We start from the raw sequence: 19543 nt of genomic DNA on the forward strand, positions 1-19543 counted from the left end.
CGCGACATGGGGTAGCATAGCCACTGGGAGGAGCCATCCTCAGCAGGAACGATCAGCGGTAAAAACGATCAGCGGTAGAAACGATCGGCGGTAGAAACCATCAGCGGTAGAAACGATCGGCGGTAGGAACGATCGGCGGTAGGAACGATCGGCGGTAGGAACGATCGGCGGTAGGAACGATCGGCGGTAGGAACGATCGGCGGTAGGAACTCCCCCCCCGCGGCACACACGGAAAAGGCCCGCTTCTAACGCGAAAATGCCAAGTTACCTACTGCTGCTTGCCGCGATTGCCCTCTCCCCCCTATGTGCACATAAAGGGGAGGCAACCGCCAAGTACAGCTACATAACCCGCAGAAGCAACGTACCAGTGGGCAGAATAAAAAATCTGAAAAAGGCAAAAACGAAGTTACGCCTATCCCCCGGTGAACACAACCAACACGGGATCAGCATCCCGTCAATGTTACTCTCCAAGAGAATCATATTTCTCTCATCTCCAGTGTACCCCCACATATCCGAGCAGATAATCTCTCAGCTCCTCTACCTGGAATATGAGTCCAAGAGAAAGCCAATCCATTTATACATTAACAGTACAGGCGATTTGGAAAATAATAAAATTATAAACCTTAACGGAATGACAGATGTGATATCCATCATCGATGTGATAGATTACATTTCGTCTGATGTGTACACGTACTGTTTGGGGAAGGCGTATGGCATTTCTTGCATTTTGGCTAGCAGTGGGAAAAAGGGGTTTCGTTTTTCCCTTAAAAACTCGTCGTTTTGCCTGAACCAGTCATACTCGGTTATCCCCTTCAACCAAGCCACGAACATTGAAATACAGAACAAGGAAATTATGAACACCAAGAGGAAGGTCGTCGAGATTATTGCCAACAACACGGGGAAGGAGAAGAGCCACATCGAGCGTATTCTAGAGAGGGACCGCTACTTCAGTGCCCCCGAGGCTGTGCAGTTCAACTTGGTGGACCACATCCTCGAGAGGGAGTAGCCAGGGGGACAGCGGCGCGGATGTATGGCGGCGCGAATGTATAGCGGCATGAATGTATAGCACCACGCATGCATAGCGGCACACCTGTGGAGGAGCGAAGTACCCCCGTGTGTAGAGGCACCGCAAAAAGCGTGACCGTCTTACCCTACCCCTCTGCAAAGATGCTCGCAAAAAGGCTGCTTCTAAACGCGCGCGGATTGCCGAACCTTGCCAGGCACAACTCGATCAGGAGAAGAGGGACAATCGCCTGGGCCAGGAAACTCTCCTCCTCGCACGAACGGGCCACCAATTTTGGCAAAAAGAAGGCGAAAAATGGGAGTAAAGAAATCGGGAAGGGAGACACCAAGTCGATTGACCACCCCGCAGACGAAAAACCGTCTAACTTTCAAGAGCACAATGGAGGGTCAAAAGGAATACTCACCCAGATGGGTAGCAAAAATGGGAACAAACAAATGGCAGGGGAGCTGCCCAATTTAGTGCTGGCAATTTTGAAGGAAAAATCATCCCAACAGTCAGAAAAAAAAAAAACGCTAATAGATCAGTACAAACAAATTGTGTCTGCACGATTGGAGGGGGGATCCCAGAATGGTGAAGGCAAAAAAGACGCCCCCAATTTTGCGGACATTTTTTCCACCCTCTATTTGTGTTACGCGGAAAAGATATTCGACTTGGACTTCGTGACCAAAGTGAGTGCCGCGCTGGAGGGGCTGCTCGGCGGGCAAAGCGGTGGACACGGTGGACGCGGTGAAGGGGGGAGAGACGCGCTGAACGAGGCCACAATCAACCACTGCATGATGATGTTCCACTACCTATCCGCGTTAAATGTCAAAAATGTAACCTTGTGCAACCAGGTGAGAGACTACATCGTAAGCCACGAGGTACCCCCCCTGGTCATCTACCATTACTTGGAGTGTCTCAGTCTGCTAGCCGACTCGTCCGACAGAAGCGGCAAGAGCAATCTGCGCGATTACGTCATTCCCGTCGTAGATGTCTTTCTGGAAAGCTTTTACATCTTCAACAACTACCTCCTGCTGCGCATTCTGCACTTCCTACACAAACTGGGCTTCATGGACACAGAACTGTTTCTCCTGCTGACGAGGAAGATAAATAAAAATGTCTATCGGGAGAATGCAAACCGGTTTGAGTTGTGCTTGCTGGCGCGTACGTACGCCCTGTACAAGAAGGAAAACATCACCTTCAGTAACTACCTGTGCGAAGATTTGCTGCGCAGCTTGACCAAGTACGAGGACAACTTTCAGGGCGACCAGGATGGCCCGGTTAGCCAACCGGATAGCCAACCAGGTAGCATCCAAGTTAGCCACCCAGATAGCCACCCAGATAGCCACCCAGATAGCCACCCAGATAGCCACCCAGATAGCCACCCGGATAACCAACCAGATAGCCACCCGGATAACCAACCAGATAGCCACCCGGATAACCAACCAGATAGCCAACCCGAGAACGCCCCCTACGTGCTCGAAATCGAAAACGTCAACCGGCAGAACTACCCCCTCTTTGGGCACCCCCTGTACAACGACGGGCTGAACTTCTACGCCTTCTTCGTCGACGCGAAGACAACCAACAGGGAAAAGTGCTTCGAACGGAAAAACAATTTGCACGTTACTTTCATAAACGGCGATGTTAGCGAGAAAGAGCGACAGGGGACCCCTCCACGCATGTCCGAGTGGCACAAGCTATTCCTTTACGATGAGTACAAAGAGAAGGATATAAAAAACGAACCATTCGTTAAATTGGAGGACACACAAAAAAAGGGTCGACAAATGGTTCAATCGTACAATCAATTTTTAGCGGAAAATCTGCACTTCCAATTTAGCCATAAGAAAATTGCACAGCTGTTTGAACAGGTGAGCGAACTTATGGATAAGGTCAAAGTGGACTTCTCAACCGATGCGGAGGCACACACAGAAATGGATGACCAAGCTGTTCACCAGTACAAGAAAAAAATTCTTTATGTTGAAAATTATTACATTGGTCATATATTTCACATAGTAGACTCTTTGCTATCTTTGAAGGCACACCACAATTGTGCTACATTCAAAAAAATGGAAAGTAAAATTCTGAACGCTATAAAAAATAATGAGCTGTACATAATTGACAATTTTGACAGCGACGAAATTAAAAGCCTCTTAATTTTTTTATCTCACACGAATAGGAATTACAAAGAGGCATTTATTTACGGCCTGACGCATCGAATGGTGGATCTGTACATTAATAACTTGTGTCGGCCCAACACACTGTCCACATTTTTTTATTTCCTGTTGAATTTTACAAAACAAAGAGTTGTTAGGAAGAACAGATTTAACCACACCATAAGGAATGTCATATATAATAGCTATTCCTGGTTGAATGACAATAAAAGCGTTTTAAATCTGACCGCTGCCATCGATGCCGCAAACTCAGAGGAAAAACAAAACAGTGACGCACGTCGCGTTATCAAAGCGAAAAATTACTCCCTGCTCCAAGTCCTCTCCATGCATGTGTGCAAAAATGTCTATTTCATGAGCCTCTCAACGCTAGCCTCCCTACTCAGATCACTGTCCTACTTGTTCTTCACCGATGCCAATTTTTTTAATGTGTTCATACCGTTGTTTATGAAGCACATGGCGGATCTCAGCAACGTGGACATTTTGAACATAACTCAGGTGAGCGGGTTGTCGCGAAGCGGCACGCGTGCGCGCGTATAGATATGCTCGTGTACGAGTTTGAGAGCCACCACCCCAGCTTCACACATGCACACCTCCTCGCACAAACGAGCAGCTTTGACGAATACCCCATCCCACCGCTCACCCCCCGTGCAGGCCTACAACAAGCAAAAGATCCAAAACAAATATTTCTACTACTTGCTGGCAAAGCAGTACCAGAGCAACCGTTCCGAGGAAACGAAAAATGCAGACCCGAAAATTAGGCTAGTTGGCTAGCCAAACGGAAATAAAAAAAAAAAAAAAAAAAAAAAATATTCCACGTTCAGGCAGTTTTGACACATTTAATTTGCTGACTCCACGGCGCACACAGTTTTGTGTGCAAACAGTGGAGAGACGCGTACCTTCACAGGAGGATAAACTTCTGAGAATTTTTTTAATATGATGGGGGAGGACACTGCTGGTGGGCAGGCGCGGTAACGTTTCGCGGCAACGTTTAGATACCTTGTCTGTGCAAGCGGAGGTTTTCCGGAACAGAACAGACCAAATGGGGGGGAGAGCGCTGTGCTACGGCCACATCATTTGCCCCACAACTGTCACGCGCAACTGCTTTGATTTAAAAATAGGTACGATGTTACCTGCATGACGTTGCGGTTTGCAGCGCGTTGCTGTTTTGCAGACCACACGTGTGTGTGTACATAACCGCATTGAATGAACTGCGCGAATTGCACGAATGTGCGTTTGCCCCCACTGCGGGGAGGGAAAACTGCTTCATATTCTCATGGGCATGCCATTTTGCTCATTTTGCTCATTTTTTTTTGTCTCTTCAAATTGCAACAAAATGGGAGTACCCCCTACCCCATACGCTTTCTTAAACAATAACCAAAAAAAAAACGCTTCCACGGGGAAATGGCCCATGTGTCTCCAATAAGGCAGTGACAACATTGAACAGAGGGGGGAGATCACCGACCCCAGGTGTGCTGCACACACGGGGGGAGTTATACCTCACCAGTTGGGGTGCCTCCAAGAAATACCCCCCTTTTGATGTTAATTTGTGTGCAACGTGGCGAAGCGGTCCATTAAGATGGTTCACTACAGAATGCTGCTATGAACCGAACAAGACACCGATTCTTGCGTTCTCCACAGATCCCCCATCGAAATTTTCACCAAAGCTGCACATGCGCTGGTTACGCGCATGAATAGCCTTTTCACTAAACGGGGGCAAACAGCTGGCAAATACAAATGCTTGTAGTTCCCCCCAGATAGAAGAAACGAAAACGTTAATGCAATTTAACGCGATTGAATGCAATTCCGTGTGACAAAACAACCGCACAGCATCATTCAGCAGCACACACGGGAAGAACAAAATGGGGAAACTTAGCTCTCCCTTTTGGGTTGTGTTAAAACCAATGCTATGCATTTTTCCACTTTGCCCATCGCATTAGAGCTGTGCTTCAAAACAAAATGGCGGTCCATCACGCTTCCCAAAATAAATGCCAAGGAGGGGGCGAAGTGACGTAAGTTGCAGTAGCGCTTAAGTGACAGCTGCTTACCAGGGAACAGCTTTGTTAGTGACGCATTAGGGGGGCACACATGTGAACTAAGCGAAGGCGAGGAAAAACGAGCGCAAACAAAAAAAAAAAAACACGATAAAATGCCACTCGTTTATTCATCCTTTTAAACATTTTCATTTTTACAATTTTGATTATCACACCTTTCTGGTGTTAATTTTTTTTTTTTCCCCGATATCAATTTAGCTTCGTTTTTCACACTTGGATATTTTTTTTTTTTTTTTTTTTTTTTTTTGTTTCCGAATTGCCTATCATTTCAGTTTTGCAAAAATGTGTACCTGACTGAGTTCGTGTCACCTTCATCGTCCACATTTTTAAGTTTGAAAAAGGGTCACTTCTCATGAATACTCTTTTTACACATTTTGAAAAGGCCGTAAACGGAAAGTACGCAGGAAATTAAGGGAATAAGAAGAAAAAATGGATGAAAATGACGATGTTCCAAAAAAGGGGTAAGTGTTGAAAGAGAAAGTTCATGTATGCATGTATGCATGCACACGTGCGTGCCTATGCGAACGCATTCTGTGCTACATCGCAGAAGAAACAAACTGGTTTGTTTTTTTCGATTGCCTTCACTTGTGTGAAACAGGTTGGTATGCACACCTGCCAGTTTTTACAAATTGCGCATTTTGCGCGTGCGCTACGAGCGCAGTAGACTGGCGGGGAAAACGCGTGTGATAGTGCTCATCCAATCCGTTGAACTGGGTGGAGGAGAAAAGTGCTACCAGACAAGCGCGCTTAGACACGCACGCAGGCTAACCTGTGTGCCCAGCGCCAGTTGTGCAACCTCTGTTGGGAGGAATATTCATCAGTTCGTTGCACACCTCGTCGCTTTTGCGTTCTACTTATCTACGTGCTTAAAAAAGATGCGGTGGTTCGTCACCATCATCGCTATCAGCAGCTTTGCCATCACTGCGAGTGCCAGCGCCAGTGCGATTTCGTTTGCTCGGCCTAGCTTTCGCCCACCCAGTTAGGGTGTGCTTCCCCTCGGTTTGAGCGGAAAGTACATTCGTAGTAATACACGCGTGGTAATACATGCTTGCCACCCCCACCCACATTTCAGCAATGAGCGGAATAAGAAGAAGGCCATTTTTTCAAATGACGACTTCTCGGGGGAAGACACTTTGATGGAGGTACGGCACCAGTGAAGGGAGTCCGTTCAGGGCAGAATTGTGGACTCTTCTCAGCTTGGTCGTTTCGCAATTTTTTTTTTTTCCTTTTTTTGAGCCGAATGTGTTACTCTTTTTTCTTCTTTTTGAGCCAAATGTTTTTCTCCTTTTTTTTTTGGCTTGCCACCCACCAGGACCACCTCCAACTGAGGGAAAAGCTTTCAGAAGACATCGAGATGATAAAGGCGTCGCTGAAAAATAACCTCGTTTGCAGCACGTTGAACGACAATGAGATATTGACCCTGTCTAACTACATGCAGTTTTTCGTTTTCAAGGGTGGCGACCTGGTGATCAAGCAGGGGGAGAAAGGTACCGCCGCGGGTGCATTGAGAGCAGGCGTGTGGACGTTTTGTTTTGTTTTGCTTCGTCTCTTTTGCACATCTTCTCTGCGTCTGCTTAAATGTGTGATGCGGCATGCGTAACCGCCGCCCCGCACATGTTGCGCCTCTTCACTCATATATACACCCCTCGCTCACCCGCGAAGGATCCTACTTCTTCATCATAAACAGCGGCAAGTTCGACGTGTACGTGAATGATAAGAAGGTGAAGAGCATGGGGAAGGGGAGCTCCTTCGGGGAAGCGGCGCTAATCCACAACACGCAGAGGAGCGCGACGATCATGGCTGAGACGGACGGGACTCTCTGGGGGGTGCAGAGGAGTACCTTCAGAGCAACACTAAAGCAACTGTCTAATCGGAATTTCAACGAAAACAGGAGCTTCATAGATTCCGTGTCCGTATTTGACATGCTGACGGAAGCACAGAAGAATATGATCACCAACGCGTGCGTTATTCAGATGTTCAAACCGGGGGAGACGATTGTGAAGCAGGGCGATTATGGCGATGTGTTGTTTATACTGAAGGAAGGTAAAGCCACAGTTTTTATTAACGATAAAGAAATAAGAGTACTTAACAAAGTAATATAACTGCGTGGGGTCCCTTCAGGGGGGGCGCCCGCGCGCCTGCATGTGCGCAGTAGCGGTGAAGCGGTGAAGCGGTTAAGCTGCTAAGCGGCCACGCGGGGGTACTTCCTCCGCCGCTACACCATTTAGCCCACATCGATGCGCGACTAGGCGAATTTTGTCCTTCACGGGTTGTCGCTCAATTCGCGATGATTACCATTGCCACCCCAGATGAACACTCCCCAAGTGCGAAGTGCAAATGTTTTTTTTTTTCCCCCCCCCTTTTGGCCGCTTGTCCACCTCTCAGGGGTCCTACTTCGGAGAACGAGCGCTGCTGTATGACGAACCCAGAAGCGCCACCATCATAGCGAAGGAACCCACGGCATGCGCGTCGATATGCAGAAAGCTGCTAAACATAGTGCTGGGGAATCTGCAGGTTGTCCTCTTCCGCAACATCATGACGGAGGCGTTGCAACAGAGCGAAATATTTAGGCAGTTCAGCGCAGAGCAGTTAAACGATCTAGCGGATACAGCCATTGTTAGGGATTACCCAGCGAATTACCACATCCTGCACAAGGATAAGGTTAAGTCTGTGAAGTACCTCATCGTGTTGGAGGGTAAGGTGGAGTTATTTCTGGATGATGAATCGATAGGGATCCTCACCAGGGGGAAGTCCTTCGGGGATCAGTACGTGTTAAATCAGAAGCAGAAGTTCAGGCATACAGTCAAATCGCTGGATGTGTGCAAAATTGCTCTCATCACAGAATCCTGTTTGGCGGACTGCCTAGGAGACAACAACATTGATGCGTCGATTGATCATAATAATAAGAAGAGCATCATCAAGAAGATGTACATTTTTAGGTACCTAAGTGAGCAGCAATGCAATTTACTTATCGAAGCGTTTAGGACCACGAGATATGAAGAGGGGGACTACATCATTCAGGAAGGAGAGGTGGGTTCTAGATTCTACATCATAAAGAATGGGGAAGTAGAGGTGACCAAAAATGGGAAGAGATTACGAACGCTGGGGAAAAATGACTACTTTGGGGAGAGGGCCCTCCTTTATGATGAGCCCAGAACAGCCTCCATCATCAGTAAGGCCACCAGTGTTGAGTGCTGGTTTGTAGACAAGAGTGTCTTTTTGCAAATCATCCAGGGACCCATGTTAACTCACTTGGAGGAGCGAATCAAAATGCAGGACACCAAAGTGGAGATGCACGAATTGGAGACCGAAAGGATTATAGGCAGAGGTACCTTCGGAACCGTTAAGTTAGTGCACCACAAACCGACACAAATTAGATATGCACTAAAGTGCGTTAGTAAGAGAAGCATCATCAGTCTAAATCAGCAGAATAATATAAAACTGGAGAGAGAAATAACTGCAGAAAATGACCACCCATTTATTATAAGACTTGTGAGGACATTTAAAGATTCCAATTGTTTTTACTTTCTAACGGAGCTGGTCACTGGGGGGGAACTCTATGATGCCATTCGAAAATTAGGTCTGCTCTCCAAACCTCAGGCACAGTTCTACTTAGGGTCCATAATACTAGCCATAGAATATCTGCACGAGAGGAATATTGTCTATCGAGATTTAAAGCCAGAGAATATTCTCCTAGACAAACAGGGCTACGTAAAACTGATCGATTTTGGTTGCGCGAAGAAGATTCAGGGCAGGGCCTACACTCTTGTTGGCACTCCTCACTACATGGCGCCGGAGGTTATCTTGGGGAAAGGCTACGGGTGCACTGTGGACATATGGGCTTTGGGAGTTTGCCTCTACGAGTTTATTTGTGGCCCCCTCCCATTTGGAAATGACCAAGAGGATCAACTGGAAATATTCAGAGACATTCTAACGGGGCAGTTAACCTTCCCCGACTATGTATCCGACCAGGATAGCATAAATTTGATGAAGCGACTGTTGTGCAGACTGCCTCAGGGACGAATTGGATGCTCCATAAACGGGTTTAAAGATATTAAGGAGCACGCCTTCTTTGGCAACTTCAACTGGGATAAGCTGGCGGGGCGCTTGCTGGAGCCCCCGCTGGTGTCCAAGGGGGAGACCTACGCGGAGGACATCGACATTAAGCAGATCGAGGAGGAGGACGCGCTGAACGAGGGCGAGCCGCTCGACGGGGATGACAGCTGGGATGTGGACTTTTGAGGGGCCCGTGGTGGCGTAGCCTAGTTGTGCGTCAAAAATGGGAAGCTTATAAATGATTGAGGCCCTTTTTTCCCTTTTTTTTCTCCCCTTTTCGGACGCACCCGTGCGTGCGTGCGCATTTGTGCATAAACGGGGGCCCACGTTTCGGCTCCTCTGCGGCCCCCATGCGTATCGCTCTTTTTCTTTTTTTTGTTCACATACGAAGGGTGTGCAACTCGGACCTTCGAACCGCTTCGGCATTTGTATTTCATTTTTTTGTGCAGCGCGCTGGCTGGGTGGCGATTATCCAGTTGTCGGGGGGGAGAAAACGAAAAAAAGGCAAAGTGGGGCGGGTGAGCAGTGGATGCGGGAGGGGCGAGTGGCTTGACAGGTTGGCCGCTTCGTTCCCGCTTCCTGTCCGCTTTGCGTCCACTTCGTGGCCGCGCCGCTAAATGGCCACCCCCCTATAGCAGGCCGCGGAACGGCGCGGGTCCCCCCTGCGCATCCACGGCGAGGGGCTCCGCGGAATTGAAGTCAAAGTAGGTGACAAAGTCCTCAGTGGAGCGGGGCACCTTGTCCAGGCAAATGCGCCCGAAGAGGCCCAGGCGAAACAAGTCGATAAAATAGCGGCAGCCGCCATTCATGTCAAGGTACTTATAATTCCTACAGAGGTTCAGCTTGGTGGCTATGACGTTGCAGACGAAGCGAATGTCATTGGTTGGTTCGTCTAAGCCAATCATCTTAACATAATTAAAATGCATCTGTTTATTTAGAGTGTATAAAATGTAGTCCCCTACATACATATGGTCGTACTTGTAATCGAGGGCATTTCCCAAGGCACATAACTTGAGGCTAATTTCTTTGTCTTCCATTTTGGGCAAATAAATCCCAGGCGTATCTACAAAGTAGAGCAGCGGGTTGTGCGAAACTTTATACGTGTCAATCGTCTGAGTGGTCCCCGCGATGACGTTCGTCTTGGCCTTCTTCCTATTCACCTCGAAGGCTATTTTGTTATTCTTATGCCCATACTTGGCTAAATTATGCGTCACATCTTTAAACGAGTTGATGACGCTGGACTTGCCTACGTTGGGTAGTCCTACTAGTAGGGCAAATAACCCTAGGCTGCTAAATTGGGGCTTCATTTCTCTACATAGGTCCCTAATTTTGGAGATGCCCTTATTAAATTTGGCTGACGTTAGTAGGCACACATGTTTGGTCTTCTCCTCTATTATGTTCTTTGCCCTTAGGGCTACTCTCCTGGGGATTAAATCCGCCTTGTTTAGGATAATGATTCTTTTTTTGTCTTTGTTTTTTTTTTCTATGCTTTCCATGATGAAGTCATTCGTGCTGGTGAAGGGCAACCGGGCGTCCCTCACCTCAACGATCACATCGCAGATGTCTATTTTTTTTTTTATGTGTAGGGACGACTTGTGCATGTAGTTTGGGAAGCACGTAACGTTTGTGTCGAACGTGAATTCGTTTCTGCAGGCGAAATTGCTAAATGGGCGGCTCACCCGTTTTTCCCCGCCCCCCGCGGGGGGGCTGCTACCACCACCGCGGCCACCATCGGGGGGGAGGCCCAGTTGGTTGCTCCTCTCCCCATTCTTTCCGCGCTCTAAGCTGGCTCTTAGAAACACATCCCCCAGATTCGGCCCGAGGTCCTTTTTCCACACGCTGATAGATGAGCTGCCCCTATCCTTTCCCGCTCCCTTCCCCATGGGCGGGAACTATACCGGCGGGGGGCAACAATAATCCTGCAGTTGCTCCGTGGGGAGTTGCCACTTCGCTCACGTTTATCAAAAAAAAAGGACTGCTAAAATCTGTCCATGGGGAGCTCCCTCCTGCGCTCTTTTTTTTTTTTTTTTTTTTTTCGCTCTATGCCCTGTTCAAATTTCTCTTCACACGCGGGAGTTCACCCGATTGTGTAGCCATTTTCATCACAAAGGGGGAGTACATAATCGCCTCGTTACGTGGCGGGGGAGGGGGTGCTGCTCAGTTTGCGAAAGGGTGGGAAAACCGTTCGCTTCACAAAAAAAAAAAAAAAAAAACTACACATGAGCAAAAAATATGCGAGTAAAAATGACCCACTGCAAACACGACGCACAAGTTTAAACTCAATACGGTTTTGCAAAAGTGTCCTTCTTCGAAGAACTATAATTTGACGAGCATACCGTCATGGCGTAAGCGGCCGGGGAGAAGAGTAATAACTCGACGGCGCACCTGTGCAGCGCGCGCAGTTCGGCCTACCCCTCATGCACACAGGGTGGAACGCCTTCACTCCGCACAACGCATCTGCACAGCTTTATACGCAAATCAAATTGTTTTCTTTTTTGCGAACGCGCTGGTGGGGAAGCGGTGTGGCCACTCCAGGGTGGACCTTCCTCTCCTCCTTCCCTACCGAGTGGACTTTTCTATCTGCACTCCCCCTTCCCCATATTTTCTCCCCCTCAACTTTGCCCATTCGTTCACTAATACAAAGGCACACATAACTCACGTAGTGCATCAGGTGACGAACATTTTGCATTTCGATTGGATGATTCTTCAAATCATGGTGGGTGTGTTGGGGGGCTGCATCGGGGGGAATTCCCCTGGGCATAGACTTCCCACCTGTGTCGTTCATTTGGTTAATCCCATGTGGTGTAACGTTGAGGTGACCAACTGTCGCGCCGCTATCAACGCCGCTATCAACGCCTTCATCAGCTCCTCCATCAGCGCCGCCCCAGAACCGAAAGGCGCGCTCCACCGAGTCCACGTACACGCCCATGCGGCTCACGATGTTACGCCCGTAGAGCAGCGCCAGCTCGAGCTGGTCGCGGCGGAGGGGGCTCCGCTCCCCTTCATCGTCACAGCCACCTCCATCGCAATGGACCCCATCTTCGTAGCCACCTCCATCGCCGTCACCTTGGACTCCCTTTCCTTCTACCCCCTCCCGGGTACTCACAACCACAAAGTGCAGGTGTGTGTAAATGTGCTGGACGAGTTCGAGCACCGCCGCCGCGCCTCCACAGCTAGGTTGCCCCCTCCCCGGTGGCTGCTCCGCCCACTTGGATTGCCCCCCCCCCTGCGACCTGTGGAAGGAGTAAACGAGCAGTTCTAGCAAAAACTTCTGGCAAACGTTTAACAAAATGGTGCACATGCTGATGTCCCCCAAGTGCTGGTCCCTCCTTAGGTAATACCTTTCCTTCAGGTAGCTGCAAATCTTCTCCATTTTATGTTCATACGGTGATGTAGCTGCAAGTGTGCTGTTTGCACCCTCACCGTAGGGGCTGCCAGCGCGATTTAAGCAATTTAAGCAGTTTAAGCCCTTCCCCTTGCCCACAACGATTGAGGTTCCATCAGATTTACACATGCCACTACCCACAAAGTGACGATACAGCGAGCGGTACACTCTGGCCAAAGTAAACGTCAAGTAGTTCTCCTCCAGTAGGTGAGCAAAGCAGAGTTCTAAAAAGGCAGCCTGCTTGGGCGAAATGATTGGGCAGGTGTTATACACCAGGGTCACCAGGTTATTCACTCTGAGGTAGTAGATCTTTTCTGCCAAAGTGAGGATAATCTTTTCGTTCACTTGGTTCATCAGGCGAATGTTCTCCGTTTGGGGGTCGCCACTGTAAGGACCGCCACTGTGAGGACCCCCTTCAGGACCATCCTCCCCTCCGCAGATTTGCTCAAACGGCTGAAACGGATTGGCGTCCGCTCCTTGCTCGCTTGCTGGGTGCCCCATTTGGGTGCAACCCTCCTCCTGCTTGGCCCTTCCCATACGCCCACAGGTGGCCCTCCTTAACTCCTTCTTCAACGCTCTATTTATGTACACATACAAGTAGCACACATGCTTCAGGTTCATGCTGTGCAAATCCGCTTCGAGCAAAATGCGAACGAGCGTGGAGAGCTCTTCTTCCTGCCCCGCTGCCTGCCCCGCTTCCGGGTGTATCTCCCCTTTTGTTAGCTTCCCCTTCGCTAGCTTCCCTTTCCCCTCCCTTTTGACGAAGCTGCCCAACACGCTGCTCAGCTCCACCTGTTCATACAACTCCACGTGCTCGATTATTCGGTCGAGTAAAAATCGCTGCAACTCCCGGTCGCCTAACTTCACGAGGAGCTTAAAGAAGGGGGGAGTCACCTTCCCATAGCTGGCCACTTCCGCCCTCAGCACGTTTTTCAAGATGGTCCGGTCCAAATGGCTCAGGTGCTTCTTCTGCTTGAACAGCACTTGGCACACTTCGCTGGCGCAGCAGGTTGGTGAAGCGGCTGGCGAAGCGGCTGGCGTAGCTGCTGCAGCGGCGGCTGGCTGATCTGACCGGTTTACAGGCAACACCGGAGCGCATGTCGGCTCGCCCCCCTCCCGTGCGTGCCGCCCCCTCTCCACCCTCAGCAAGTTGAAAAAATACCCCCGCAGGTAATTCCCAACGCGTAGAAACCTCTTGGACAAAAAATGAAAGCTGCTCATGCAGCTGAGGAGGTGGAACTTGTTTGCCGAGCTGAGTGTCTTCACCTCGTTTTGAAAAAAATGGCACATCTGTATGATGAGCTCCTTATCTACCATATCAATTTTGGATAGAAGGTAAGCCCAACAAAGGAGGGTATCTACTCTGGTCCTTGCCTGCTCTGTACCCCCCCTCGACATACCCCTAAGTGTCCTTTTCAGTACAGCCAGCACTGTGGTGGTCATTTCAAATTTTCTTTTTGCCTCTACCTTCAGGTTGCTTCCAATTAGAAGCTTAAAAATAATCATTGTGTGTTTGAGCCATACGTATTGTAGGTGATTCAAACTGACAGATGTGTTGATTCTCCTGTTTGGGTTATCTGTTAGGTGCCTACTTGTCTGTTTTGGGCTTAACCTTGATGGGTCCGTAAGTTCTGTTAACGCGACCATGGGATGGTCTCCATCTCGGTTCACGCTTCTCCCATTCGGACATTCGCTTGTGTCCTTTACTCTTTGCTCTTTCCCTTCCGCTGTTTTCTCTCCACTGGGTAGTTTTTCTCTTTGGAAAACCATCAGGCGATGGTTTTTTTTTTCCCCCCTGTGAAATGCCCGAACATATTCCTTTAACAAATCCACTGCTACTTTATCGTAGCACTTCCATTTGGAAGTGGCTTTCCCATTTGAGTCGTCTGGGGTGCGGACCGGATCTGCACAATGAGGCTCCCTCCCCCCCTGGAGAGGTAGTACTCCCCTGTTTCTGCCATACACTATGCAATTTAGAAGGTTGTTTACTCTATTATGTATTTCTTTCTCAATGTAGATGTGCGCCCACTGCTTGGCACTTGCGCGCTCGCTGACGATTTTTCCAATCGGCATGGCGGCTTCATTCTGCGCTTCCAGCCTGGTAAATGCCACTCACCCTCGCGAGGGTTAACTCTGGGTGGGTAGATCTACCGTAATGTGTCACTAATATTTTCCGTTTCGCTTTTTTTTTTTTTTTTTTTTTATTCACCACGGTGAGGGATCCACCTTAAAATGCGAAACGCAGTGTGGAGGAAGGCACTACGACGTGGGCTTCATTTTTTTTTTTCTCACCCGTTTGATGTTATTCAAATAGGTCAACCGTAGGAGCGTCATTTTGGGAACACCCCCTCCCTGTGCCAGTTCGACCCCTTTGGAGGACCTCAAATGACGACGTCGACGAGGAAATGCTACTCTACAACGCAGACTACGCTACAATAACCGTCAGTTGCGCCTATTTCGGGGGGAGGACCCATCGACAAGGTTATCATCACCATCCGGTCATTGTTCAAACTGGTGGTGTGTGTCTCACCTTGTAGCACCATATGGCGAAAGATGTGCCAAAAAAAAAAGCGGTTGGGATTAAAAATTTCAAATGTTAATTTTTAAAATATCAAATTTAATTAAAAAAAATTAAAAAAAAAAAAAAAAAATATTTTTTTATTTTTATAACTTCACTGCATTCTTTTACCCTTACGTAAAAAGCGCAATTATATGAAGAGGAATAAATAGGGGCGCTTTTTATCAACTTTTTCCTTTTTTTTAAATAATCAAATGGGTACATAATCATATATATAAACATACATACGTGTACCAACATATATACAATTATATAAACGTACTGAATTGGAAGCTGAAGCAAAAAAAAAAAAAAAAAAAAATGAAAAAAATGAGAAGAAAAATGAGGATAAAATGGGGATAAAATGGGAATAAAATGGGGGGAAAAATTAAGTAAAATCACATATTAAAAAGAGGGAAAGGGAACAAAATATGCACATGGTCGTAGAGACGCTGCAACGATGTGGATGCGAGTCGATCCGCAACTACACTGGGCAGGGGAGGAGTGAAAAATGGAAAGTGAAGACTCATATGTCAACAGGGGGGGAGATAAAATGAAGTTCTGGTAAAATTAATTCTTTAAAGAGATTTATATCATATGAGAGATCTTTAATTTGTGTGCGAATGGGGAAACGCAACGGGGGGAGAGAAGGAGAGGGACTCGCTAGTTAGCCAGTTAGCTACTTGGCCAATTAGCTACTAGCGGGGGAAAGCATTGGGGGGTGTGCAAATGAACAGATAAGAGCTCATAAGTATGATGGGGGAAAGCGCGGTGAGTGGGTAATAAGTCGATGCCGCGTTCGCGTCAAATGGGGGGGCCGATCCTCAGTGGGGTTATCCCTTCATCTGTTGTATTTTCTCAGCCCTTTTCTATGAGGCCTGCGAGGTTAGGTTGCCGCCGACCGTGCAACGCCGCGGTGCCTCGTACCGCTGCTAAGGGGGATATTGTTGCTCCTCCGCTTTGCACATCATGAGTACTTCTTAACTTTCAAGCTGGGCGCGGCTTGGCCGCTCACGTGGAACCTCCGTATCATCACACATCAGATGTGACACCGCAGCGCTTCCACCTCAGTCGTCGTCATCCGCGTTATCGTCGTCCTCGTTCAGGACGTCCTCGGTGGGCTCTTCCTCCTCATTTTCATTCGGGCCGACGATGTTCTGCCCATCGAAGGTGACATAACCCGAGGGGTTGTTGCCACTTCCGCCGGAGGGAGAGAACTGGCCACCTCCACTCACGCCGGAATAGTTATCACCCAAGTCTGCACCGGCACCGCTGCTACTGGGGATGTCATCTCCATCGCTGTTAAACTGCTTCACCATATTGTCTAGCTGATCCTTGGAAAACGTCTTAACAGTTCCATTGCTGCTGTTAATGAATCCATTTTTCTTAAAATACTCGGAGTAGTCCACTTCATTGCTGCTATTATTTTGCATCTCCTGTTTTTTCTGCATCTTCTTTTCCTGTGCTCTTCTCTTCTTCAAAATTTTAAATGCTTCCCTTCGTCTATACTCACTTAGTTTTTTCATATATTTATCATAGTACTTGGATTTGTAGGTGCCACTCTCTGCAGAGTTTCCCTTATCCTTTCCAGCGGAGCTGTTACTTGAGTCGGTGGCGCCATTGCTTCGTTTGAGGAAATCAATTAACTCTTTCTTCTTATCATACACAGATGTGAAGACGTAATTTTCCCCTATAAGTTGTGGAGCGTCATGATAGTAATTGGAGGGTATACCTTCATAGGAATTTTTAATCTGTTTATAGGCATCATAGAAATTGTCATCCTCTTGTTCCTCCTCCTTCTTTTCTGCCTTCTTCTGTTTCAGGTAATCGATCGCTTTGGAGTCGTAACTCATATGGTAGGATCCATTTTTTCTTAAAAATGCATTCAGTTGTTCGTTTGAAACACCAGAGGTTTCATTTAGTGAGAGGTCCTTCTCTTCATTTGCGTAGGGAGAGAGTTCATAAAACATGTCATCTGGTTTGGCCAATTTCTTCAGTTCTTCCTCCGTCAAGTCTTCATATGTTAGAATACCTTCCGAAATTAGCTTCTTAATATCTTTAACGCTGAACTCGTTCATGTTCAGTTCTGCCTCCTTTTCGGAGTTTTTATCCTTTGCGCTTTTCTCATCTTCCGCCTCTTCTTCGTCGTCCTCTTCTTCGCTGTTGCCTCTAGCGCTTTGGTTACTCATGGAGACGTACTTCTTTATAATCTTCTCCATAATTTTCTGATTAGACGTGTTGGTATATTCTTTCACTAACTTTTGCAAGGTCTCCATTTTGAATGGAATCTGCCCTGGGTTCTTCTTCTTCTTGAACGTTTTTTTTTTCTTTCCTCCGATGCGCTTGTTCATCACTTTGTTGTTACCTCCGTTTGAGTTTCCCCCATTGGACTTATCACCTGAGTTGTCCTTTCCGTACTTGGCGGCACTGGCGTCTTTCTTCAAATTGTTCAAATCGAGAAATGCGTTGTTATTCTTGTAGCCACCCGTGCCTGCCAATTTATTCGCGTCTCCCTTGCTTCCGGAGGAGGTGATTAATTCTTCCTCGTTAGAGTATACCTCGTTCGCGCTTCCACCCTCATGGCCGCCCTTATTCGGGACGGTGGCATTCGAGTTGGAAGTGGCATTCGCGTTGGACTCGTCTGAATCTTCCTTTGCGGAGTCTCCATCAGATAAGTTCCTGTTTATACTACCTCCACTCACATCTAGCGCGCTGTTTTTCCCTACGGAGTCGCTCATACCGTCGTCTATCACCCCATCGTCGTTGTTCATTCCGTACAGTTGGAACATCCCTTCTGATGGTCCGTTGCTATACTCAAAAGCGTTTAACTTGTGTGCAAAGTTAATATCGTTGTTGCTTGAGTTCGTTACAAAGGCCTTTCCCCTACTGTCATCTTCAGCATCCTGGTCGTTCGCATGGACAGGGGGGGGCATAAAATCACCCATGCCGAAGTCCTTCATATTCATTTTGCCCTGACTCAGCTGGTTAAACATATTCATCATTTGGTTGGGATCCATGTTAAACATATTGCCATCTTTGCCTGCCATCATATTTTGCATCATCCCTGGGTTCATTGGCAAATTGGCCAACAGGTCCCTAAGCGCGTCCTTATTCTGCATGATGTTTTCATTTTGCATATTCTCCTTCAGCTGCTCTACATCTACTCCCACATTCTTTAGGACATTCTCCAATTTATCTTTCAGTTGGTTAATCTTGTTCAGCTGCTCTGGGGACACGGAGATGTTCGGGTCTTTGTTCGCACCGCCGGATGTGGCAGCTGCGCCGGGGGCACCTCCTCCCTGTGCATTCATCGCGTTGAGCATATCTTTAAACAGAATCTCCTGTCCACCGCCGGCACCATCATGTGGGTTACCTCCCATGAGCGAGTTAAAGAAATTTTGAAACATATCGCTGTTCATAATATTTTCAATATTTAGTCCTTCTCCGTTTCCCTTAAACATATCGTTCAGCGGCTTCATCATTTGCTCAAAATTGGGGTTCATTCCCGGGGCGGCCATTCCTCCAGACGCACCCGCCTGTCCTGCGGAAGCAGAGGTGGTCGTTGCGCCCTTCTTCCCGTTCGAACTGCCACTCGGTGTGCCCGTCGCTCCGTTGGCGGCGTGCTGCGCGCCGCCCTTGTTGGCTATGTTATCCGAACCGTTTGCCTTATCATTTTTGCCTGACTTATGACAGGTGGGCTTAATGTTCAAATTTCGGTTGCCATTCGCGGCAAACACGTGGGAGTAGTGGAAGGAGGTTGATAGGAAGAGGAATCCTACGGTGATCAGTCTCATCTTGGCTGGGGTGTGTGTGTGTGTAGAGGGGTGGGTGTGGATTGACGTGGTGATGGCGTCGAGGCGCGGTTTGCCAAAGTACGTGATAGAAAAAGGGGGGGAGTTTTTCTCGTGGGCGCTTTTCACCCGGGGGCTGCGGCGTTACACTCGCTGCGGGCACAGGCACATACAAGTCACATGCGCAGGTGCCGCTTCGAAGTGGCGCGCGGCGACAAACAGGCAGTACACGCGGCGCACGGTACACTGCGTAGAGCGCATCAACGTGTTCTACGTGGAGGTGTGTCACACGAGGGTACTCTACATGAGGGGGCTCTACATGTGGGTACTCTACATGTGGGTAACACTACATATATGTAGGAGGGGCCAAAGTGACGAGCCAAATTCCGTGCTCGCAGAGCCACTTTTCGGTTGTGTGTTTCGTTTAAAACGTAAACTTAAATGAACAACTCTCTCCTCTTCATAAAACTGAACGTAGAACGTTTATAAATAAAAAAAAAAAAAACTAATCACATAAAATCTAAAAAAA

The 19543-nt window shown here is 48.0% G+C and overlaps 5 protein-coding genes across 5 annotated transcripts, besides 24 other annotated features; 2 read left to right on the forward strand and 3 right to left on the reverse strand.

Moving 5' to 3' along the window:
* Positions 1–256: 256 nt before the first annotated feature.
* PVX_084700 (ATP-dependent Clp protease proteolytic subunit, putative) lies at positions 257–3945 on the forward strand (the record flags this gene model as incomplete). Its single annotated transcript, XM_001616557.1, has 3 exons — positions 257–1002; positions 1221–3669; positions 3826–3945. The coding sequence occupies 3 exons, from the start codon at positions 257–259 to the stop codon at positions 3943–3945; spliced, it is 3315 nt and encodes a 1104-aa protein (XP_001616607.1).
* Positions 2183–2358: a microsatellite.
* Positions 2694–2766: a microsatellite.
* Positions 3606–3626: a microsatellite.
* Positions 3850–3877: a microsatellite.
* A 1396-nt stretch (positions 3946–5341) lies between the features above and the next one.
* Positions 5342–5372: a microsatellite.
* A 2-nt stretch (positions 5373–5374) lies between these two features.
* Positions 5375–5394: a microsatellite.
* Positions 5395–5604: 210 nt separating this feature from the next.
* Positions 5605–5637: a microsatellite.
* A 463-nt stretch (positions 5638–6100) lies between these two features.
* On the forward strand, positions 6101–9467 carry PVX_084705 (cGMP-dependent protein kinase, putative; the record flags this gene model as incomplete). The annotated part of the gene is made up of 5 exons (XM_001616558.1): positions 6101–6108; positions 6298–6367; positions 6538–6712; positions 6888–7318; positions 7611–9467. 5 exons carry the CDS (start codon positions 6101–6103, stop codon positions 9465–9467), a joined length of 2541 nt encoding a protein of 846 aa, XP_001616608.1.
* Positions 6498–6528: a microsatellite.
* Positions 6631–6660: a microsatellite.
* Positions 7651–7700: a microsatellite.
* Positions 8340–8377: a microsatellite.
* Positions 9468–9910: 443 nt separating the features above from the next.
* Positions 9911–11164, reverse strand: PVX_084710 (hypothetical protein, conserved; the record flags this gene model as incomplete). Its single annotated transcript, XM_001616559.1, has 1 exon — positions 9911–11164. The coding sequence occupies one exon, from the start codon at positions 11162–11164 to the stop codon at positions 9911–9913; it is 1254 nt and encodes a 417-aa protein (XP_001616609.1).
* Positions 9992–10045: a microsatellite.
* Positions 10769–10792: a microsatellite.
* A 27-nt stretch (positions 11165–11191) lies between the features above and the next one.
* Positions 11192–11213: a microsatellite.
* Positions 11214–11748: 535 nt separating this feature from the next.
* On the reverse strand, positions 11749–14739 carry PVX_084715 (hypothetical protein; the record flags this gene model as incomplete). The annotated part of the gene is made up of 1 exon (XM_001616560.1): positions 11749–14739. The coding sequence occupies one exon, from the start codon at positions 14737–14739 to the stop codon at positions 11749–11751; it is 2991 nt and encodes a 996-aa protein (XP_001616610.1).
* Positions 12661–12683: a microsatellite.
* Positions 12717–12738: a microsatellite.
* A 5-nt stretch (positions 14740–14744) lies between the features above and the next one.
* Positions 14745–14765: a microsatellite.
* Positions 14766–15185: 420 nt separating this feature from the next.
* Positions 15186–15213: a microsatellite.
* Positions 15214–15420: 207 nt separating this feature from the next.
* Positions 15421–15462: a microsatellite.
* Positions 15463–15549: 87 nt separating this feature from the next.
* Positions 15550–19017, reverse strand: PVX_084720 (hypothetical protein, conserved; the record flags this gene model as incomplete). Its single annotated transcript, XM_001616561.1, has 1 exon — positions 15550–19017. One exon carries the CDS (start codon positions 19015–19017, stop codon positions 16291–16293), a length of 2727 nt encoding a protein of 908 aa, XP_001616611.1. The 3' UTR covers positions 15550–16290.
* Positions 15625–15667: a microsatellite.
* Positions 15909–15963: a microsatellite.
* Positions 16135–16161: a microsatellite.
* Positions 18109–18195: a microsatellite.
* Positions 19018–19491: 474 nt separating the features above from the next.
* Positions 19492–19517: a microsatellite.
* The last annotated feature ends 26 nt before the right edge of the window (positions 19518–19543 follow it).

This window comes from Plasmodium vivax, chromosome 13 (genome assembly GCF_000002415.2).
Source record: "Plasmodium vivax chromosome 13, whole genome shotgun sequence".
NCBI classification, from domain to species: domain Eukaryota; phylum Apicomplexa; class Aconoidasida; order Haemosporida; family Plasmodiidae; genus Plasmodium; species Plasmodium vivax.